A 24,969-nucleotide genomic window follows, 5' to 3' on the forward strand; every position below is an offset into this window, starting at 1 on the left:
CAGCAAGAGCCAATGGCTCCCACTGCTATTAATATGCCCTGTGAGGTGAGAGGGGAGAGCCACTGCTCTAAAGCACAATGCTGGATCGAGATAGGGCTCAGGAAATCATTAGGGGGGCTGCCCACAGGTTTTTATTTTTTTTTACCTTAATGCATAAGCCGCTTCACACTGGCTGCACATATATGCGGCCTCTTGGTGTGTGGGCCTTAATACAGAGGGGGTGCATATATGTGGCCCCGTGTAAACCACTTACCGAGCTGGCAGTGCGCTCCCTGCACGCTTCTAGAACGGTGGCCGGCAGGTACTGGAAGGGTCCTGATGCATACTAGTGATCAGGAGGTTTCCGATCACGTGACCGCTGTGCTAATCACGACTACGGCTGAGGCTCAGGTCTAGTGCTGAGCAGGTAAGTTAAAAAGTTTATTTTTAAAGAAAAAAAATGGGCCTTTAATATCACTTACAACCCTTAAAAAAAAAAAAGATATATAACTAAACACCCTAACACAATAAATTACTATTAAAAAAATTAATAATAATAATTATTATTATTAAAATTACTATTAATAAAAATAATAATTATTATTATTATTCATCTTGTATTTTTTTTCAGGTTTTTTTATATTATTTGCTATATTTTTTAAGGTTGGGGGTTATTACTTATGTATTATATATTAAATTTAATTTATTTATTAATGAAGATTTTTAGTTATTTGACATTCATACATATTCCTATTTTTTAAATTTAATTTGAGCAAAACATTTCGCAAAGACGCGCGACAAAAGGCGCACAAAAAGGGCAAATGGCGAATTTTCATGAATTTCTATGGGAATAAAAATCTACCCAATTTGAGCTACAAAAAAAAGCTCCAGAACTTTGAACTTCAGGAAACTGAGTGGAAATGTGAACCGTCTCCATGGAAAATATTGATTTTTTTTCTCTCCTCCAGCAAACGCGGAGGTGTGAATGGCGCCTCAATTAGTGACGATTGTATAAACCTACTGATGATATTCCAGAGAAGGTCGGGAAGAATGGAATGATTATAACATGACACAGTCTTCTATAAAACAGGCCAAATTATGCAAATATTTTTATACAATCTACTTATAATTTATAACCATATTTTCCCTCACATTGTACCCGTTACGTAGGACCTTCAGATAGTGATCAGATTGTATTGTGTCTGACCTGCACATTGTCCCTTCCAATCAGAATATACTGTTAAAGGAAATAAACGCCAATTGCAAATCTTCGGTAATACAAACGTTCTCGTGTCCAGGAACATAGAGAAGTGACATTACCTTGGCCTCCTCCACATAAGGCGAGAACAGTCTGGGTCTGACATAGATGCCGGCATTCTTCTGCCGCAACCAGGAGTTTGATTTCCCGCTTTCTGAAGTTGGCAGCATGTCTGCTGGGGGAGTGCTGATCAGACCCCTCTTCATCTGAAAATAATAAAAAGCAGACCTTGTAAAGAAAAGAATGACATTTCAACAATGCAATCCTAAAAGTACGGGGTGCGCGCCTCCCAAAGCCCTGACTTGGATCACCCGCATGGAAGATCCGGTGCTGGACGCTGGCAGTGACTTGTCCTAAGCTCCACACACACTGGAAAGATCAGTAACCACCATTTGAGAGTCAAGAGATTCATCTGCTGGTTGTCATACCTTCCACACCCCTCTCCTGTACATAGTGCCCACTGTCATACCCTCCACACCCCTCTCCTGTACATAGTGCCCACTGTCATACCCTCCACACTCCTCTCCTGTACATAGTGCCCACTGTCATACCCTCCACACCCCTCTCCTGTACATAGTGCCCACTGTCATACCCTCCACACCCCTCTCCTGTACATAGTGCCCACTGTCATACCCTCCACACCCCTCTCCTGTACATAGTGCCCACTGTCATACCCTCCACACCCCTCTCCTGTACATAGTGCCCACTGTCATACCCTCCACACCCCTCTCCTGTACATAGTGCCCACTGTCATACCCTCCACACTACTCTCCTGTACATACTGCCCACTGTCATACCCTCCACACCCTCTCCTGTACATAGTGCCCACTGTCATACCCTCCACACCCTCTCCTGCACATAGTGCCCACTGTCATACCCTCCACACCCCTCTCCTATACATAGTGCCCACTGTCATACCCTCCACACCCTCTCCTGTACATACTGCCCACTGTCATACCCTCCACACCCCTCTCCTGTACATAGTGCCCACTTTCATACCCTCCACACTCCTCTCCTGTACATAGTGCCCACTGTCATACCCTCCACACTACTCTCCTGTACATACTGCCCACTGTCATACCCTCCACACCCTCTCCTGTACATAGTGCCCACTGTCATACCCTCCACACCCCTCTCCTATACATAGTGCCCACTGTCATACCCTCCACACCCTCTCCTGTACATACTGCCCACTGTCATACCCTCCACACCCTCTCCTGTACATACTGCCCACTGTCATACCCTCCACACCCCTCTCCTGTACATAGTGCCCACTGTCATACCCTCCACACTGTTATGTACATACTGCCCACCCCTCTCCTGTACTTACTGCCCCGTCATACCCTCCACACTCCTCTCCTGTACACAGTGCCCACTGTCATAACCTCCACACTGTTATGTACATACTGCCCACTGTCATACCCTCCACACCCCTCTCCTGTACATAGTGCCCACTGTCATACCCTCCACACTGTTATGTACATACTGCCCACCCCTCTCCTGTACTTACTGCCCCGTCATACCCTCCACACTCCTCTCCTGTACACAGTGCCCACTGTCATACCCTCCACACTGTTATGTACATACTGCCCACCCCTCTCCTGTACTTACTGCCCTGTCATACCCTCCACACTCCTCTCCTGTAAATACTGCCCACTGTCATACCCTCTGCACTCCTCTCCTGTACATAGTGCCCACTGTCATACCCTCTGCACTCCTCTCCTTCATTCAGTCTGAAAAGGTAAAGACTTTTTTTGTTTACTTTATGAGGCTTGTGTATCACATAGTAACTGTATCTGGTACTTGTTTAGACCGTCATGCAGGGAATCAGTTATACTTTAGGTTGTATATGAATCAGAGATAATGGCAGACAGATGAACCCAGGAGGTGATTCAAAGCAGCAGCTTCTGACTTCAACTTACACCCAGGAATGCAGACTGAGCCGACTATAAAGTGGGGCTACTAATTATCATGTGCAGTTAAAGTGAATTAAAGTAATTTATACATATTATATTTTAATGTGCTCCAGATACAAAGTGCTGCTTAATGCCGGAGATTCCAGTTCACCTCAACCAAACTACACACCTGTTCAGTTCACCTCAACCAAACGACACACCTGTTCAGTTCACCTCAACCAAACGACACACCTGTTCAGTTCACCTCAACCAAACGACACACCTGTTCAGTTCACCTCAACCAAACGACACACCTGTTCAGTTCACCTCAACCAAACGACACACCTGTTCAGTTCACCTCAACTAAACGACACACCTGTTCAGTTCACCTCAACCAAACGACACACCTGTTCAGTTCACCTCAACCAAACGACACACCTGTTCAGTTCACCTCAACCAAACGACACACCTGTTCAGTTCACCTCAACCAAACGACACACCTGTTCAGTTCACCTCAACCAAACGACACACCTGTTCACATTTGTACAATCCAAAACTAAATGGTCAGTTTTCAGTATGCCCTCTCTGTGGTGAAGAGCACATGTCATGCCAGTTCATAGTCTTTATTGCTTTTTAACTGGTTCTCTACCGCCCACATTTACTACGAACGGGAGGAACAGCCAGGCTAGGCGACGTACCCGTACGCCACCTCCCACATGTGAACTAGCTCGCTCCCCTGAGGCGTGTAGCGGCTCGATCCCATGACTGCTGTGTCCACCACGGCCAGGGTATCATGTGATCGCTATGACCAACCATAGTCAGTGAGTAGAGGGAGGGCGGACAGAGCCACAGACTGTCCCATAGACAGTCTGTGGCTCTGGAGCGAGCAGGCAAGAGTACCCCCATAGCCAGCCGCTTGCTTTAGAACCACTTGGAAAATACGTTTTTTTTTTTATCATACTGTCAGTCAGTATCCCTGATCACCGTCACACAAGTCGTAATATGGGGACAGTATGTAAAAAAAAATAATAAAAAATAAATAAAAATTAAATTTAAAAAAAGTGGGGAAGAAAAATGTATTAAATTTTTTGATTTTAAAAAAGGATGACAAAAAAAAAAAAAAAAATGACCCACTACTGATAACCTTGGACTGTCTATTTTACAAAAAGGGGCCATTCGGGGGATATTTGTACTGTACTGGTATTTTAGGGCCTCAAGAAGAGATCGACCGTCAGTACATCAGGATTTAATTAATTTTCAGACATATATCCCATAGTTTGTGGACTCTATAACTTTCCTACAGACTAAATATACACGGATTTGGGATTATTTTTACCAAAGAAATGGAGCAGAATACACGTTGCCCTAAATTTATGAGGATAGACAGTTTGTTATGAAATTTTGCAAAGTAAAGAAAAATGTGTTTCATTTTCAGTTTTTTGTTTATTTAGCAAAAAAAAAAAAAAAAAAAAAAATCAGTGCCCAGGCCAATTTTCAATGCTGTCACACTTTGAATGACAACTGCGCGGTCATGCTACACTATGACATTTTTATCACTTTCCCCACACAAATAGAGCTTTCTTTTGGTTGTATTTAATCACCACTGTTTTTTTTTTTTTTTTTTTTGCTAAAACAAAAATGACCGAAAATTTTGAAAAAAAAAAAAAAAAAAAAAAAAAAAAAAAAAAACTTTCATAGTTTGTTATAAAATTTTGCAAACAGGTAATCTTTCTCCACTAATGTGCGCTGCTGATGTGCGCTGTGGCACTGGTTGGCACTGATGGGACTGCACTGATAATCTGGTTATCAGCTCTCTTCTCCTCATGCTGTCAGTGTGAGGAAAGAAGTGCCATTCCGTTTACATCGTCATCAGCTGTGATTGGACACAGCTGATCACATGGTAAAGAGCCGATGATTGGCAATTTCCAGTTAAAATAGCACGGTGCAATGCCCTGGTCATGAAAGGGGTAATCCTTCTGGAAGTCAAGTGGTTAAAACTGAGGCTATAGCAAGGGCATTAAGATACCACATTGGAAAAGAAGGTTCTAACTATGAAGGAAAATATTTCCAATGGTCGATACACAACGCTGCTGGTAGACATCTTCCCTCTGGTCTTGGCATGCAAAAGCTGAAGTCTTCACTCACTTCTGATCCCCAATATCTGTGCTCCTTCTCAATCTTTTTACCGGGGGGGGGTTGTCACTATGAAAATGCTCCTTACATTGGTGGCCATTTTGAAAAATGCCACCCTGGCATTGGTGTCATGCCAGACACTGCAAATGGTGATGGACCTGGAACTATGAAGACACCATCAGAGAGGTCAATGAGCCACAGCTCAAGGAACCCCCGACAACCTCTTGAGAAAGCCTCGGGTACCACGGAACCCTGGCTGAGAATGGCTGCCTTGGTACCAAATCCACAACAGTAGATATATTCTCAGCGGGAAATAAGCTCTCCGAGAGGTTCCATCCACTAGAGGGAGCATAGCGACAATCTCAGTACCGGGAGCCCCCACCGTTACAAAGCTTTGGCAGTCGTTTTGTAGACAGCGGTGCCTTAATTAGATGTTGGATCCCTTGGGGCTTCTTTTGAAGTCTCCTTTGTTTGGAATCTCTGCATGATCTGGTCTCTTTGTACACCTGTCTTATCTACCATACCGGAGAGCACCGATTGCCTAAGGCTGCTTGGCTGAACTTTGCACCCGGTGCTATTTTTAGCTTTTCTGTTCTCCTTGCTTATCTTAAGAATGCATGTTTATGGCTACCGAGTGATAGAGAAAAGACAAAGACCTTTGGTGCTAGGCCTAGACCATAGAGGGGGAAAAAAAAAGAAGAGAGACGCTGAACATCTTAGAACACTAGCAGATTCCTTCCATAAGAAAGGGTACAAAGACAAAAAACTATCAACACAACCTTGAAAACCCAAAGAGAAAATCTCCAATACAAAGATAAAAAAAAACAAAAAAAAACGTAGACCTCTAATCACCACATACAACCCAGTGCTAGAAGGGATAAAAAAAAAAAAAAAAGATAATCAAAGATTTACAACCCATCATAACAGAGGATGAAACTCTGAAAGAAATATTCCAACATTCCCCAATACTGGCTTACAGACAACCACCCAACCTCAGACATCAGCTGGTATCTTATCTCACCAACTATGTTTATTTGATTACCATTTCTGTGTTAATTTGCTAGTGTTTGTTTTTCTTTTTTTATTCCTTTGCCTCAGATTGTTAAAAAAAAAAAAAAAAAAAAAACACATTCTGCTAAAACTTTTGTGAATCAGTACTGTTGGGACATTAAAGATTTGGACATACCCCGAAAGCTTGTCCTGAAAAATTGTATGTTAGTGCAAATAAAAAAAAGAATTACGGACAGTAAAAGAATAAAAAGGAGGAGGAAGAAGGAGAAGGAGGAGGAAGAAGGAAGAAGGAAGAAGGAAGAAGGAAGAAGGAAGAAGGAAGAAGGAAGAGGAGGAGGAGGAGGAGAAGAAGAAGGCAGACACAATGGACCACTTAACAAAGATAAATATAACTGCACATACTTTTGCAGAAAAAGGGATTTATTATTTTTCTGTAAATGAGCCTTGCAACAGCAATCAGGTGCAATGCCAGGCACCTGCACACTCTCTCTCCAGCTCCCTGTCAGTACCCGGGTACAGGCTTTCAGTTGGAGAGTTGTAGGAAGTGTGGATGGACTATGAGTGTGTGTGTGTGTGTGTGTGTGTGTGGGTGTGTGTGTGGGTGTGTGGGTGGGTGTGTGGGTGGGTGTGTGGGTGGGTGTGTGGGTGGGTGTGTGGGTGGGTGTGTGGGTGGGTGTGTGGGTGGGTGGGTGGGTGTGTGTGTGTGTGGGTGGGTGTGTGTGTGGGTGGGTGGGTGGGTGGGTGGGTGGGTGGGTGGGTGGGGGGGGACACTGTCCTTTATTTCCATCAAGAACTACAGGTCTGGCAGATGAGACTTGTATTTCATTCACAGATCTCTCTGAATGATGGACACAGCTTTGTCGGTGGAGCCCACCGGTTGAGAAAAATTCAAAAGTGACAGCAGCTGGGGGTTCAAAATGTTGCCAAAACTGTGGAGTTCGCCTTTAAAGCTTAGATATCCGGCAGAACTCTGACAGATCGGGCTGTGCTGCTCATTTTCTAGAATTGTGTTTAGCAAATAGTTATTATTTTCAGCTCCGTAATGAATCTGGTGATTAGGCGGCTTCTGCTCCGTGGTGACAAATCTAAGCTGCACTATTATCTGTGTCAGAAGTCACTTTCCTCTCTATATAAAGGAAACAGGTCAGAAAATACATTGTGTCATTTTGCCCATTCATAGTGACAATGTCTGCAGACAACCCCCTCCCCCCCCCCCAGGTGGGTATACTTACCGAGAGACACTCCCATGCCGCCTCACCATACCACCAGATCACTCGCTTACAGAGGGATTGGGCAAGGTGTCTCTTTAAAACACAAAAGCAGTTTATTGTGTTTTCAACCTAGAAGGTATAAAGGGGTCTTTAAAAGTAATTATAAAGTCTAAACTTTTTCTACTTTAATGCATTCCTTGCATTAAGGTAAAAAAATATTTAGGCATCAGTATCCCCCCCCCTCCCCCTCTTTTACTTACCTGAGCCCTCATTCGATGCAGCGCTGTGCCCGTCTGCAGCTCTTCTCTTCCCTCACTTCCGGGTCACAGGCTTTGCTGAGCCAGCGGGAGGCCATTGTTATCAAGGCCAGTGATGACGGAGCAGGGCGAAGTCCTGCTGTCTGTGTCAATATTCGTAGACAGCGAGGTTCAGGAGCAAGCCGGCAATGAGTGCCCCCCATAGAAATCAGCTTTCTATGGGGTCACCCAGCAGAGAGGAGGAGCCAGGAGCGCCGGCGGGGGACCTGAGAGGAAGTTCGAGGCTGCTCTGTGCAATCAAACTGCACAGAGCAGGTAAGTATTAACCTGTTTATTGTTTTAAAAGAGCATTTGCACTCACTTTAACTGCAGCCCCTGAAAGCACCACAGGGCCACACAGTACGTTCAGTATATAAAATGCTACAGAAGACTTTGAGACTGCAGACATGCTTCAAGTATTGGAGACTGGAGATTGCTACCATTGAGGAGCTTCAGTCTCCTTTGTAAAAAATTAAAAGTCAGCAGCTACAAAAACTGGAGGTTCACCCATCCCCCAATCCAGCGCTGTGCTCTCCCCAGCCATAGTCACCCCCCCCCCCCCCTGTCCTCAGCGCCGGAATCCTAACTGTACTTGGCTGTGACAGCATGCAGCTTCCCAGCCTGGCGGCCACTGCGTATGCGTGAGCCGTGCACCGTGAATGATCCGGCAGTATTCAGCAGACTACTGGTGTGGGGGGTGGGGGGCGGATGAGACAGAACTTCTGCACTTGGCAAAAAAAAACAAAACACAAGTACACCCCCCCCCCCCCCATTTTAGCAACAGGAGTGGGGCAGGAGGCCTTAAAGTGATACTAAAGCTTTGTTTAAAACATGTTATACTTACCTCCACTGTGCAGCTTGTTTTGCACAGAGCGGCCCCAAACATCCTCTTCTGAGGTCCCTCGGCAGCTCTCGCGGCTCCTCCCCACATTGGTTAACCCCATAGGAGAAGCACCCTCCTGGGGGAAGGGGGGGGGGGGGGGGTGTTACCTTGCGGGCGCGCTTCCGAATCATTCATTCGGCATCCATAGAAGCCGAATGTATGACTAGGCCCCGCCGCCCGGGTCATTGGATTTGATTGACAGTAGCGGGAGCCAATGGCTGCGCTGACATCAATCTATCCAATCAAAGAGAGAGAAGGGCGGTGCGTCCCCACCAAAGAGGATGAAGGGGCTCAGGTAAGTAAAATGGGGGGGGGCTAGGGGGCCGGCGACTGCCAGGTGTTTTTTCCCCTTAATGCATTAAGGGGAAAAAACACGAGCCTTTAAAACCCTTTTAAAGCTAAATCCCCCTTTTGGGTGAAGCTCTGCTTTAATTGTCTCCTGGGGCCCGGAAAGGAGCACACAGCAAGTACTAAAACGCCATGTGCTGCCCTTGGGCCACCAGTTGGGCACGGCGTGTGACTGAACCTGTCACAGGACTCACCCTTTGTACATAGGCCTGGATTCAGACACCAGAATGATTACTGTGCGCAGTGTGTGAGAACACATAGGAAACAACATTATTACAAAAAGAATACAAAGAATTTAAAAGAAACAGACGTTTCAATTGTCAACAAAGCCCAATATAAAAGCTGGAAAGACACTTACAGGGTCAGTCAGCACGTCGCTGTTCATGGGTAGGATGTGTTCTATGCGGACAAATGGTAACAAAGGAGACAAGATGTCCCGCAACTCCTCAACATCAAGATCTCTCCTCTTCACCCCTCGCTTGTTCACGCTGTGCGCCGTCCCGCTCAGGAGATTGGGCTCTGTAACACACACAATGGAAGGATCATCAATGCCTCTTACACAATGCCAGCATTGCCGAGCATAGCGCTGCTTTATCCGAAAGTTATTGTCAAATAATTACCCATAATAGAAATGAAAACACTGCATAGGGGGGTGTACAGCTATAGGAGCTCCAACTGCTAATATCAAAAACTATGAAAAAAAAAAATATTGGCTTTTCTACTCCACCTGAAACTAAAGTATCTAACTAATACTAAACTTCCTAAACTCAAAAATAAAAAATGCCACATTACCGCTGGCCAATTCTAAGACATGATGGCTGCATTCATTTCCATTTTTCAGGTATAGTTCATTTTTCACCTGGTGAACTTTCCAGTATCACTTCCTGTTCTAGGTGACACCAACTCCCTGTTCTGTATCAATGGATGAGCAGTGTTGTCATCCCTGGTTCCCGATTTGGAATCTCAAAGAATGTTGTCAACTTTCCAAAAATTTTTAAAGTGAAGCTCCAGGAATAAAGCCAGTTGGCAAAACGTGCAGACATACTATGATTTAGGTCCAACGAGGTGTATGCCACCTGGACTCATCTCTATTTTACATCTGGCAGTTTTATGGCGCTCCAGGAGCATAGCTACTACGACATTTCCAGAGCTCCAAAACCGGACCTTCTGGTCTCAGCTCCTTCAGTTGAAGAGTCACCTGCCCAATCACAAGGGGCCAGTACAAACGCCTTCCGCGACCCGGGCCAGTACAAACGCCTTCCGCGACCCGGGCCAGTACAAACGCCTTCCGCGACCCGGGCCAGTACAAACGCCTTCCGCGACCCGGGCCAGTACAAACGCCTTCCGCGACCCGGGCCAGTACAAACGCCTTCCGCGACCCGGGCCAGTACAAACGCCTTCCGTGACCCGGGCCAGTACAAACGCCTTCCGCGACCCGGGCCAGTACAAACGCCTTCCGCGACCCGGGCCAGTACAAACGCCTTCCGCGACCGGGGCCAGTACAAACGGCTTCCGCGACCCGGGCCAGTACAAACGGCTTCCGCGACCCGGGCCAGTACAAAGGGCTTCCGCGACCGGGGCCAGCACAAAGGGCTTCCGCGACCGGGGCCAGCACAAAGGGCTTCCGCGACCGGGGCCAGCACAAAGGGCTTCCGCGACCGGGGCCAGCACAAAGGGCTTCCGCGACCGGGGCCAGCACAAAGGGCTTCCGCGACCGGGGCCAGCACAAAGGGCTTCCGCGACCGGGGCCAGCACAAAGGGCTTCCGCGACCGGGGCCAGCACAAAGGGCTTCCGCGACCGGGGCCAGCACAAAGGGCTTCCGCGACCGGGGCCAGCACAAAGGGCTTCCGCGACCGGGGCCAGCACAAAGGGCTTCCGCGACCGGGGCCAGCACATAGGGCTTCCGCGACCGGGGCCAGTACAAAGGGCTTCCGCGACTGGGCAGCAAAGGGGTGGGGCAGGCAGGACTGATGTGTGTACATAAACAGCAGTTCTCCTCCCAGAGGATAATATTGCAAAACGCGTTCCCAATAAAAATACGCTATACTAAAAAAAAAAAATAACAGTGGGTTACCAAAGGTTTTGCTCAAGTGGACCTAGAACATCCATGAAACAGGGCAGGCAGGATATTCCAGGTAGTAATCGGGAACCGATGGTTCTATGATATACGTGTGAAGGGCTGTGGAATATATTGGGGCTACATACAGCAGATGCAGGTAGTAAATATTTGCCTTCAGCCGTACCTCTGTCAGCGATTCTCTTCATCAGCTGATATTCCCCCCATTTTATGAGATACTTCAGGATATCCTGTTCACTTGCCTGCAACAGGTTAAGAGAAAAGTTACTCCGGCACAAGATCACTAAAACACAACCAAACGCTCTTCTGTTACTGAACCAGGAATGAGAGTAAATACATGCGATATAGATCTCTCTATGGATGGAGTGGTAGTGCCAGACTTCACACTGCTGTGTCATACACACAAAAAAAAATAAATAAATAAAAAAAGAAGGATATTCCCGCAAAAAAAAAAAAAAATTAAAAAATCCCAAATTCTTTCATCTCCTGCTGCCCAGACCACCAAACGCCACTCAGGGGTGCAACCAACTATATTAGATCACATGCACTCGGCACCCTGCGAGAAAGAAGAATAGAAGATATATAGTGAAATGTTTTCTTTAACCACTTCAGCCCCGGAAGATTTTCCCCCTTAATGACCAGGCCATTTTTTGCGATATGGCGATGCGTTGCTTTAACTGATATTTGCGCGGTTGTGCGAAGCTGTACCCAAACAAAATTAACGCCCTTTTTTCCCCACAAATAGAGATTTCTTTTGATGTTATTTGATCACCTCTGTGGGGTTTTTTCGCTATAAACAAAAAAAAAAAAAAAAAAAAAAAAAAAGAATTTTGAAAATAAATAAATAAATGTGTACTTTTTGCTATAATATTCCCCAAAAAATTCGAAATTAGTTGAGGCCAATATGTATTCTACATTTTTTTCTTTTACCAAAAATATCACAATGAGCGTATATTGATTGGTTTGCGCAAAAGTTATAGCGTCTACAAAATAGGGGATATATTTATGGCATTTTTATTCCTTTTTTTTTTAACTAGTAATGGCGGTGATCAGCGATTTTTAGCGGGACTGGGACTGCGACATTGCGGCGTACAGACTGGACACGACACTTTTTTGGGACCAGTGACATTTATAGAGCAATCAGTGCTATAAAAATGTACTGATTACTGTGTAAATGTCACTGGCAGGGAAGAAATTAACACTAGGGGGGTGATCAAGGGGTTAAATGTTCCCTAGGGAGGTGTTTCTAACTGTGGGGGGGAGGGGACTAAGTGGAGGAGGAGAGAGATCGCTGTTTCTGATCACTAGGAACAGCAGATCTCTCTCCCCTCCCCTGACAGAACGGGGATCTACTTGTTTACACTGATAGATCCCCGTTCTGGCTCTCTGAGGAGCGATCGCAGGCAGCCATCGCGGCCGCCGGCCATGCACATTGGCTTCCCCGCCACGTGCCTGCTATAGCTCTTAAAAAGGAGCCGACATACACCTATGGCGATTTGCGTGAATGAACCGACCTGCCACCGTATAATGACGGCGGCTGGTCGGCGAGCAGATAAAGCCTAAAGCAAGCCATAGATGACGCAACTTCCTTTCCAGCAACCACGGGTTGCAGGAAAGAAAACGGCTTGATTCTCCCATCAACACAGTTGTTTTTAAAGGAATCCCTCCCATGGAGGAATTGTGATCTCCCAGAGAGGAGGGGCACAGGGAGACATCCTGGCCGAGAGAACACAGTGATTATTCTCAGTAGCTACACCCACGAGCAATAATCGCATGTAAAACGACAGCATGCTGGTTGTACCCAAGTTGATCGATGGATCAACTTGAGTACAATCAGGCTGCCCATAGATGGTTCGAATCTCAGCTGGTCCCTGCTGAACGGGCCGAGAATTGAACCATCTATGGTCGGCACTGACAGGTGGACTTGCTGGGTGTGTGCTGGATCTAATTGTGTGGAGTCTGTTATATACAGTGCTGTGTTCCGGCCGTTGGACAAGAACTTTCTTTGCCACTCTTGGAACAAAATAGTCAGGCTTCACAGGGAGCTTTATAGTCTGTGAATACAACGCTTCCTCTGAGTGGCTGAGGCGGAGAGGCGGGTAGATGATGTCACAATCTCCACCTCAGCCACTCAGCAGAATTTCCTTATTTACATGTGACCAGCTGTGATTGGATACAGCTGATCACATGTCATAAAGAGCCTAATCATCGGCTCCTTACCGGGATCAGTGGTGCGCTGTGTTTCAGGGACAGATGGCACCACCGATCGCCGGGCTGCGGGAGCGCATGCGCAGCGAGAGTGGGAGGCCATTATAATGACGTCCTCCCAGAACGAGAGTGCCGCCGCCTGCCTGTCGACAACGCGGCGGGCGGGAAGCAATTAGGTATTTTTGTGCCGACTAGCTGGATGGAATGTTGAGGAATTATATAATTCAGTGTACAGCCTGCCCTTGTCTACCTTCTCTTTATCAGTTATAAACCATTTTGTGCAGATGTCATATTTTGTTTCATGAGCTTGTTACTTCGGGATCATGCAGGCTGCAACGCCGTGGCTGTGATGAAAGCCGCTACTCATCAGAAAGTGCAACGGAAGTGACGTTGTGTCGTGGCCATCTTGGTACACCCCGCACTCGGCCACACTAAGCCTACAGTTTGAGGTCGCAAAGCGGACATCTTTTTACACCCACCGAAGTCTTGCATTTCACATTTCTTTTTACCAATAAACTGAACTTATATTCTGAAATACAGGATTTTTAAACTCGTCTGTTTTAATGTTGAATCCTAAAAGCAGCGGTCTTCTGTCAGATTAGCAAACCTGTAAGATCAGCAGGCTTGCTACTGCTTTTAAAAGCGGTTGTAAAGGGTCGTGTTTTTTTCACCTTAATGCATCCTAAATACACCTTGCAGTGTCTGGCTCCCCAGCCCCACCCCATGTTTTACTTACCTGAGCCCTGAATTACCGTGGGCGTGATCCCGCGTTGCTCTCTCCCCATGGCTTCTTGGCTCTTCATTGGATAGATTGAAAGCAGCGCAGCCATTGGCTCCTGCTGCTCTCAATCAAATCCAATGAAGCGGGCACCGGGGGGCGGGGCTGAGTCATAGACTCGGTGGCTACGGACACCCAGTGTATGACACGGGATCACCCCCGCAAGGCAACCCCCTCGGGAGAGAGCTTCCCAGAGGGAATTATCTATTGCGGGGAGGAGCAGCTGGGAGGAGCCGGGGGACCCCAGAACAGGTGGATTGGGGCCACTCTGTGCAAAATGAACTGCACAGCGGAGGTAAGTGTGACATTTGTTATAAAAAAAACAAAAAACAAAAACACTGTACCTTTTGTGTCACTTTAACATTCAACATCAAAACAGTGTCAGGGATTTCAAAATACTGAATTTCATTATACAAGCTGAGTTTACTGGTAAAAATAAGTGTGAAATGCAAGACTCCAGTGGGTGTAAAGATGTCCGCTTGCCGCCTTCTGACTGTAGGCTAACTGCAGGGGAGTGCAGGGTGTACCAAGATGGCCGCAACAGAACGTCATTTCCATTGCATTTTCTGATGGGTAGCAGTGTTTCGTCAGGATTAATGGGCCCCCCCCATGTACCATCTAATGCAGGGGATCTCAAACTGGCAGCCCTCTATCTGTTGTGAAACTACAAGTCCCATCATGCCCCTGCCTTTGGGAGTCATGCTTGTAACGGTCAGCCTTGCAATGCCTCATGGGACTTTCACAACAGCTGGAGGGCCACCAGTTTGAGACCCCTGATCTAATGGAAAAGGGCACAATGGTTCATGGACAAACGGGGCAATTGTTCGTGGAAAAAAAAATAAAAAAAAGTCTGCTGAGAACCCAGATAGAAATAGAGGGAGTCATTGAAGTTGGAGAGGAGGTGGTGTCGGTCTTGCAGCGCTGTAAAAGCAGCTCGTAAAAAAGGTGGATAGAGAGATGACTAATTCCCGAGATATTTGTGTCTACATGTCATAAAACGCACGGCTCCGCCTTACACTCACCTGCAGGTAGTCGGACTGTATTACTGTCAGCAGATGGTCCTTGTTGAGTTCATAGAAGACATCGGAGATCATGACCTGGCTGAACTCTTCGCACAGGAAGTGCAGACCTTGCCGGTGGACCCAGCTGGAGCCGTACGGCTGAGAACTCCACTTCAAGATGGCGATTAACGTGTCCAGAGAAATGCTCTCTGCAATGATGTCTTCACAGCCTGCAAGAAGGGGGGGGGGAAGAAAACGCATTATTCAGGGTCATGAGGCCGGACACCGGTATACAGAATAATGTGCAGGCATGGGCTGAGGGGGGGCGCTCTAAAAACAGGTGAACCCAACACAGGTCCCCGTTGTAGAGAGGCAAAGAAGGTGGTCAGGAAGCGAGGGGGCAAAGTTCATTAGGTCCAGATGATTTTATTTATTTTTTGCCAAAGTGAGAGACAGTGAGGGGGGAAAAGAGTATTTGCTCCCCTGCTGATTTTGTAGGTTTGCCCCACTGACAACGAAATGATCAGTCTATACATTTTAATAGTCGGTTTATTATAACAGTGAGAGACAGAACAAAAATATCCAGAAAAACTCATTTAAAAAAAGTTGTAAATTGATTTGCATTTTAATGAGTGAAATAAATATTTGATCCCCGATCAATCAATATTTCTGGCTCCCAGGAGTCTTCTATACAGGTAACCAGCTGAGATTAGGAGCATTCTCTTAAAGGGAATGCTCCTAATCTCAGTTTGTTACCTGTATAAAAGACACCTGTCTACAGAAGCAATCAGATTCCAATCTCTCCACCATGGCCAAGACCAAAGAGCTATCCAAGGATGTCCGGGACAAGATTGTAGACCTACACAAGGCTGGAATGGGCTCAGCTTGGTGAGAGGGTGACAACAGTTGGTGGGATTATTCACAAATGGAAGAAACACAAAATAACTGTCGATCTCCCTCGGTCTGGGGCTCCATGGAAGGTCTCACCTCGTGGAGGTTCAATGATCATGAGAACGGTGAGGAATCAGCCCAGAACTACACGGGAGACTCTTGTCAATGATCTCAGCTGGGACCATAGTCACCAAGAAAACAATCGGTAACACACTACACCGTGAATGACTGAAATCCTGCAGAGCCCGCAAGGTCCTCCTGCTCAGGAAATCACATGTACAGGTCCGTCTGAAGATTACTAATGAACATCTGAATGATTCAGAGGAGAACTGGGGGAAAGTGTTCTGGTCAGAGGAGACCAAAATCAAACTCTTTGGTATCAACTCAACTGGCTGTGTTTGGAGGAGGAGGAGGAATGCTGCCTATGACCCCAAGAACACCATCCCCCACCGTCATACATGGAGGTCCTATGACCCCAAGAACACCATCCCCCACCGTCATAAAATGGAGGTCCTATGACCCCCAAGAACACCATCCCCCACCGTCATACATGGAGGTCCTATGACCCCAAGAACACCATCCCCCACAGTCATACATGGAGGTCCTATGACCCCAAGAACACCATCCCCCACCGTCATACATGGAGGTCCTATGACCCCAAGAACACCATCCCCCACCGTCATACATGGAGGTCCTATGACCCCAAGAACACCATCCCCCCACCGTCATACATGGAGGTCCTATGACCCCAAGAACACCATCCCCCACCGTCATACATGGAGGTCCTATGACCCCAAGAACACCATCCCCCACCGTCACACATTGAGGTGGAAACATTATGCTTTGGGGGTGTTTTTCTGCTAAGGGGACAGAACAACTTCACCACATCAAAGGGACGATGGACGGGGCCATGTACCATCAAATCTTGGGCGAGAACCTCCCTCAGCCAGGGCAATGAAGATGGGTCGTGGATGGGTCTTCCAGCATGACAATGACCCAAATCACACGGCCAATGCGACAAAGGAGTGGCTCAAGAAGCACATTAAGTTCCTGGAGTGGCCTAGCCAGTCTCCAGACCTTAATCCCATAGAATATGTGGAGGGAGCTGAAGGTTCGAGTTACCAAGCCTGGAAACCGTAAAGCGTTTGTTAACCCACAAAAAAAAAAAGTGGATCCTGCTCCTTTAAAGCATATTATATGACATAGTGCTTGTCCTGTGTCATGTGGCCCCCTGTAACACCTGGCTGATCCTGCCAGTTTCTGCCCTCCCCTATGTAGTCTGACCACGGTGTATCATGGCTGCTGAGACCAGACACCGCGGTCAGTTTACATGCCTCCGTCATCCACAGCCTGCTATCCTCTCTGCTCATGTCCCCCCCCTGTTCATGAGTGTCATCCCTCTCTCCTCCCACTGCTTGCATAACACTAACCTGTATACACCATCAGCACTGCCTCCTATTGTAGTGTGTGTGATTTATAAATATAAATGCTGCAAATACCTCATTTCACAGCCGAGATTGGGATCAAATGACCAGCCAGCTCTCTCCTCCTCCCCTCCAGACAGGGGAATCTCAGCCCCTCCCACTGCATCTCTCAGAGGAAGAAAGGAGAGAGCTGGCTGGTCATGTGATCGCAATCTCGGCTGTGAAATTAGGTATTTGCAGCATTTATAAATCATATACAGAGGGGGACACTGCAATAAGAGGCAGCGCTGATGGTGTATACAGGTTAGAATGACTTAACTGCTTGCCGACCAGCCGCCGCAGTTATACTGCAGCAACATGGCCCCGCTGCGCGAATTGCCGTTATCTTACGTCGCTTCCTTGTTTGGCTACTGCCCGGTGGCACTCACATCGGCTCACTCGGGGCACACCGAGAACCGGGATCTGTGTGTGTAAACACAGAGTTTCCGGTTCTCTGAGGGGAGAACATACAGAGTATGAACAGCGATCTGTCATCTCCCCTACACAGTCCCCTCCCCCTTCAGTTAGAACACACACTAGGGAACACAATTAACCCCTTCCCTGCCAGTGACATTTTTACAGTAATCAGTGCATTTTTATAGCACTGATTGCTGTATAGATGCCTATGGTTCCAAAAATGTGTCAAAATTGTCCGATGTGTCCGCCATAATGTCGCAGTCCCGATAAAAATGGCAGATCGCCGCCATTACTAAAATAACAATAAAAATGCCATAAAACTATCCCCTATTTTGTAGATGCGATAACTTTTGCACAAACCAGTCAATATACACTTATTGCGATTTTTTTTTACCAAAAATATGTAGAATAATACATATCGGCCTCAACTGAGAAAAAAAAAGTGTTTTTTTATATATTTTTGGGGGATATTTGTTATAGCAAAAAGTAAAAAAATTGTGTTTTTTTTCAAAATTGTTGCTCTTTTTTTGTTTATAGCGCAAAAAATAAAAAACGCAGAGGTGATCAAATACCACCAAAAGAAATCTCTATTTGTGGGGAAAAAAAAAAAAAGGACGTAAATTTAATTAACGTGCTCTGGTCAGGAAGGGGGTAAAATCTTCCGGGGCTGAAGCGGTTAATAACCACTTTAATGACTTGGAGAGGACCAGCAAAGAGGACAAAATCCCTCCTGAGATGTGTGCAAATCTGGTGGCCAACTACAAGAAACGTCTGACCTCCGATTGCCAACAAGGGTTTTGCCACCAAGTCGAAGGGATCAAATATTTATTTTACTCATTGAAATGCAAATCAATTTATAACAGTTTTTGAAATGCGTTGTTCTGGATATTGCTGTTATTCTGTCTCTCACTGATAAAATAAACCAACTATTAATAGACCGAACATTTCTTTGTCAGTGGGGCAAACGTACAAAATCAGCAGACGATCAAATACTTTTTTTCCTCACTGTACAGGAGTAACCAATGCATTTCGGGGGCTCAAGGATCCCCTTCATCAGGGCTTGTAGCTGCAGAACAGACTAGGGAGCACCCTGGGCCGGGAAGAAATGGTTAAAAAAAAAAAAAAAACTTTGAGTGCGTCCTCGCTGGCTATTGCATGAACTGACGCTCGGGTACGTCGTTTCACCCAATAGAGCCGACCTGCCGCAGTATATGTTAGGGCCGAGCATCTTCACTGGTCTCACGATTAGATTCCGCGATACATCACGCTTACTGAGCTCCCACTTCCGCTTGGGCCGCCTAGGCGGCCCTTCCTCCCTTCAGTCTTCTGGGACACATCACAGGTCCCAGAAGATTGCCCGGCCATTTAGGACAGCGCAGCGAGACAGGCGCACCCGGCTGTGAAGCTGCAAGCTGTCACAGCCGGAGGCCCACAGTAGTATTGCCAGCGCCGTGGACAGGCGGAGGGGAGAGAATGGAGGGTTTGGGTGGCCACGCCGCTGGATTGTGGGACAGGTGCGTGTCTTTTTATTAAAAGTCAGAAAATACACTTTTTTTTGTAGCTGCTGACTTGTAATAAAAACAAAAAAATTTACTAGGCGGCCCCTCCCTGCCAGCGATCTTCTGGGTCCCAGAAGATTGGCCGGCCAATGGCAGAGTGCAGCGCGGCTCGTGCAGTCTGTGCCCGGCTGTGAAGCCATAAGCTGTCTTGGGCGGGTGTCACTGCCCACAGTAGATCTGACGGCGCCGAGGAAAGGGAGAGGAGCGGCCGCATCGATGGACCGTGGGACAGGTGAATGTCTGATTATTTAAAGTCAGCAGCTACACTTTTTCTAAAAAACGGGTGGAACTCCTCCACTTTATGTAGTGCACTAATCCGGTGCACTACAGGGTACAGGAATTCACACACACGGCTGCTGGGAGGTCAGGAGGGATTACAATCCACAACTGACAAACAGCCCTGTGAAGTTCCTGTACTACTGTCTCTGTGATGACATTTCTCTGGGCTCCCTCGTTTGCACCTTCCAGCACACTAGGAGTTAACAGTGGAATGTGCAAACTGGGGAGGGGGGCAGAGAAAATGTCAGCAATGAGCATGTGTAGGAGCCAGTGTAAGTAAAATACAAACACATTTGTACTCTACATACTGCTGTTAAAATACCGGTGTGGTAAAAAATGCACTTATAAGTGCCCACTGCTATATGTGCATTTTAAAATATATGCAGCTTCATATCTCATTTCTTAGTCTGTGTATAACTGCGTTTTTGTCAAAATGGCTTTTTGTTAATAAATGCAATTGTAATCCATTAAGTGGTGACCGCTGTGTTTTTTTTAATATATGCAGCTTCATACCTCTCTTTTCATTCTGTGTATATAACTGTATAAGCCGGTCATGTGACTGCTCGGTCCGGCCCGCCTCTCTCCTCTCAGTCTCATGTCTCTCCTGACGTCAGTGGGAGTTCAGCCCCGCCCACCGACTGTAGCTATCAGATCAGAAGAGAGGCGGGGCGGGGCTGAGGTCAGGAGATACGTGAGAGGAGAGAGGTGGGCCGGACCGAGCAGTCACATGAGCGTCTTATACAGTTATATACACAGACTAAAAATGAAGTCTGAAGCTGCATATATTTAAGAAAATCACATACAGCGGTCACCACTTAATGGATTACAATTGCATTTATTAACAAAAGCCATTTTGACAAAAATGCTCAGAGCACTCTTCCGGGAGGGGCGGGGCAAATTGGGATGACATCACCAGACATCGATTTTTCGGGTCGCTGCTTGCATCGATGCCGCATCGGGGACCCCCGAATCGCGATGCAGCGATTAAATTCCACACCCCTAGTATATGTACTGTGGCCGGTCGGCAAGTGGTTAAGAGGTTCATGATGCCTGGAGGCAGAGGGCGGCTTAAGATTATGTGACCACCGTGATTGGCTGTCACGTGGTCCAAAAACTCATGATCGCAAGGAGCGATTTGGAGCTTTCAGTAAAGTGAAGGTAACTGTGCCGGGAGCGCGCAATGCACACTCTCGGCCCGGGTGTATTGGGGGCGCCCGAGAGGCTACAGATTTGTGTACGGCTGGCAACAAGGGGTTAAAAAAAAACGAAATACATACCCCACTTTTTTTTTTTTAAATGTGAAAAATTTTACACAGAGTAAATAGATACCTAACAGGTCACGTTTTAAAATTGCGCACGCTTGTGGAATGGTGACAAACTACAATACCTAAAAATCTCCATAGGCGACGCTTTAATCGCCTTGGAGTTAGAGGTGGTCTAGCACGAGAATTATTGCTCTCACTCGAACGTTTGCGGCGATACCTCACGTGTTGCAAATACTGTTTACGCACTTAAAAATGCGTTTGCTTCTATACGCGAGCATGGAGGGCGGGACGTGCTTTAATATTTTTTTCTTACTTTTTTTATTTATTTATTTATTGTCACACTGTCCCTTGAATTTTTCTCCTCTTTTGATCACCTTTATTCCAATTACAAGGAATGTAAACATGCCTTGTAATAGTAGGGATGACCAGGTCATCTTCATGGGAGAAATCTGGGGTCGAAAAAAGACCCCAAATCTCTTCTTTACCTTTAAAAACAAAAAAAAAAAAAACGTTTTTTGATCTTTTGCTTTAAAAAATAAATAAATAAATAAATCGTGTGTACGAGGCTTAAGAATGTTTTAATGAAAGTTTTTGTGCCGGTTTTCAGCTTTATTGACGCTTAATTGGCAGTTTCGATCAATTATATGAAATGGCAGTTAACAGTAACATTTCCTAGTGAGGGTCTTATACCCCAATATGAACCCGATGAAAACATAAAATAAAAAACGAAAATAAACCAATGAGTAAAAAAAAAATAAATAATAATCTCTGTCACATGTTGGGCTCCACTCTTCTTCTGTAGGCTGGTGGAAGTTCCTAAAATACCCGAGGAGCTCTGTGAAGACGAATGTGAAAGCAGCAATTTGTGTATATTCAGCAGCCACTAATGATCAGTTATCTGATCTGTGCAGGAAACGCGCCGAGCGGCTGTGAGAGAAAATCCTCAACCCACTTATGAGATGAAATACGTCCATCAGACCCAATTCAAAGCATTCCAATACATTAAAGAGGAAGCTCTACTCAAAGAAGATCGGCTGCTACTGCTGACCCTTCCTCTACAAAACGCGGCCTGTTAGTCGATTCTTTAGTTCCGGGGTCTTCAAACTACGACCCTCCAGTTCAGAAACTACAACTCCCATCATGCCTAGTCTTGTCTGTGAATGTCAGAGTTTTGCAATGGCTCATGGGACGTGTAGTCCGCAACAGCTGGAGGGCCGTAGTTTGAAGATTCCTGATGATCTGGCCGTACACCGATCGAAATTCATCCAGTTCAGTGTTGGCTTCATTATGTTCAGTCAGTTTTGCCTCTTGTCTACCAAAGTACGGTTATAAACAGCACGGTAGAGAAGTAGTCAAATCAAGCTCATGGATGCTGCTGCAGCTTGGTACCGGCATTAAAAAGGAGAAGTAGTGGAAAGCTTTTTTTGGCTGGACTTCCCCTGTGGATCACAGTTCGTTCTGCACTCCTGAGACCCATTTTCAGCCGACAACGGGCTGAAGCCGCTGAGGTCAGAGCCAGTCCAGGCTCAGGAAGGATCATGACCATATTGGTTGAGATCTGCCCACATGCCTGGGCTGACACCCGGCTCAGCCTCTCAGCGAGCCGCTGAGAGCCCGAGCCAGATACTCCTGCCCCCCTCCGAAGCCCAGCGCTACAGGGAGCGTAGGAAGGGGACAGAGCAGAGTCCCCAGCTCTCTGCGCATGGAGCTCTGAGAACTGAGCGATCAGCAGGATTTGATCACTCAGTTCTCAGCCTAAGACCCCTTTCACATTTTCCTTTTTAGCGGCGCTTTACCGCTGTTTAGGTGGCGCTTTTCAGGTGCTAGCAGGGCACTTTTAGCCCCAAAAGGTGGTGTTAAAAGCGCCCGTGTTGTGGTGCTTTGAAAGCGCTGCCCATCCATTTCAATGGGCAGGGCGTTTTGGGAGTGCTAAATACAGCGCTCCCAAACCGGCACAAAGATGCTGCTTGCAGGACCTTTCCTAGCGTCCCACAAGCGCACCGCCCCAATGTAAAAAGACACACTGAAATGAATGGAAAGCGGTTTTCAGGCGCTATTTAGAGCGCATTTCTAGCGCTAAAACCGCTTCAGTGTGAAAAGGGGTCTTAGAGCCGGCTGGGGACTGAAGCTGCATCCACCTAATTCTTAAAGTGGTTGTATACCCGCACATTACCAAAAAAAAAAAAAAAAAAACCCCTGCAAGGCAAAGGCATAATGAGCGAATATGCAGCGCATACTAGCTCATTATGAAATACTTCCCTCAGAGCGAAGACCCCGTATAGGAATCCAGTCCATGCCGAGGGAGCTGACATCTTGCCCTCAGCGTGTCTTCCGGATTCGCGGCTCCGGCACTGAGTGGCCGGAGCCATGACGACGTCACTCCCACACATGCACGTGGGAGTTTTCTTCCCGGCAAGGTCCGGCAGTGTCTGCATGCAAAGGGAACATCTCCTAAACCATACAGGTTTAGGAGATATTCATCTTACTACAGGTAATCCTTATTATAGGCTTACCTGTAGGTAAAAATGTCAAATTTGAGTATACAACCAAAAAAAAAAAAAAAAAAAAGTTCCTATACTTCTCTTTTAATTTAAAGGATAAGTTCCCCTTCAGAATAGGTTATATGTTGCACCCATATTTAGGGTGTAACATGTAACCTGTTCCAGCTCCCGCAGCATCTTCCCCCTGATCGCCCTTCTTCCCTGACAGTGGATGGGCGATCTTCCCCCGCACCCGCTGTCACTTTTTGAAGAGAGCGGCTGTGCGGGGCTCCGCCCACACAACCACGTCCATTCACTCAGTTTCCTGTGAATAGACAATCTACAGGGTACCCTGTGCCACTGCAGCAGACTTATAGTTTCAATGGGCTGCGAGGGCACCGATGAGCGCTCTCGTAGTCCACCGACATGTCCTCCAGCTTACAAACAGAAAGCCCTACAGGGGTACGGGCTGAAAGCCGGAGGACATGTCTGCCGGGAGTACACATTGCACCCGCCTTCTGCTGATCGCTAATGCAATGTTTTTCAGTATCCTGCTGGAAAATAAATAAAATGCACATTCGACACTGCGTCGCTTTAACCAGCAATTGCGCGGTGGTGCGACGTTGTACCCAAACAAAATTGACGTTCTTTTTTTCCCACAAATAGAGCTTTCTTTTGGTGGTATTTGATCGCCTCTGCGGTTTTCATTTTATTTTTAAAAACAATATTTTGTACTTTTTTGCTATAATAAATATCCCCTTTTTAAAAAAAAAAAAAAAGGAATTTTTTTCTCAGGTTTAGGCCGATATGTATTCTTCTACATATTTTTGGTAAAAAAATAAATAAAATCGCAATACGCGTATATTGGTTTGCGCAAAAGTTATAGTGTCTACAAAATAGGGGATAGATTGATAGATTTATGGCATTTTTTTTTTTTTTTACTAGTAATGGCGGTGAACTGCGATTTTTATCGTGACTGCGATATTATGGCGGACACATTGGACAATTATGACACATTTTTTAAACCATTGGCATTTATACAGCAATCAGTGCGATTAAAAATGCATTTACTGTAAAAATGTCACTGGCAGTGAAGGGGTTAACACTGAGGGGGGCGGTGAAGGGGTTAACCGTGTTCCCTGGGAGGTGATTCTAACTGAAGGGGGAGGGGACTAACTAGAGGAAGTGACGGATCGTGGTTCCTAGCTAATAGGAACACACAATCTGTCACTCCTGTCAGAATAGAACAGAGAAGTGTGTGTTTACACACGCTCGTCCCTGTTCTGTGTCTCCTGCTCGTGAACGCTTGTGGCCGGCGGTCATCGCGATTATCGGCCACGAGCATCAGTACCACCGCTGTGCATTAAGCGCGTGCTTGCTATCCGGACCTCGCAAGCCAACGTATAGCTACGTGGTTTCGCGCAGGGGAGCCAACCTGTCGCAGTATAACTGCGGCGGCTGGTCCGGGAGCGGTTAAGCAAAATATTTTATTTCCAAAAAAAATACCTTGGAGACCCAATGACGTCATCACGGGTC

General features: G+C 46.5%; 1 protein-coding gene across 2 annotated transcripts in view; it reads right to left on the reverse strand.

The window, feature by feature from the left end:
- Positions 1-24,969, reverse strand: part of BTBD7 (BTB domain containing 7) — an 80,264-nt gene that overhangs the window by 20,960 nt on the left and 34,335 nt on the right. Inside the window, exons 4-8 of one of the 2 annotated variants that reach the window (XM_073609593.1) lie at positions 15,101-15,309; positions 11,259-11,334; positions 9,373-9,533; positions 7,509-7,580; positions 1,300-1,443 (exon numbers count right to left, since the gene is read on the reverse strand). In XM_073609593.1, the coding sequence (XP_073465694.1) occupies positions 1,300-1,443; positions 7,509-7,580; positions 9,373-9,533; positions 11,259-11,334; positions 15,101-15,309 (662 nt within the window). The remainder of the gene's footprint in view (positions 1-1,299; positions 1,444-7,508; positions 7,581-9,372; positions 9,534-11,258; positions 11,335-15,100; positions 15,310-24,969) is intronic. The other variant, XM_073609594.1, reaches the window with a different exon arrangement.

This window comes from Aquarana catesbeiana, linkage group LG13 (assembly GCF_042186555.1).
Source record: "Aquarana catesbeiana isolate 2022-GZ linkage group LG13, ASM4218655v1, whole genome shotgun sequence".
Lineage (NCBI taxonomy): Eukaryota > Metazoa > Chordata > Amphibia > Anura > Ranidae > Aquarana > Aquarana catesbeiana.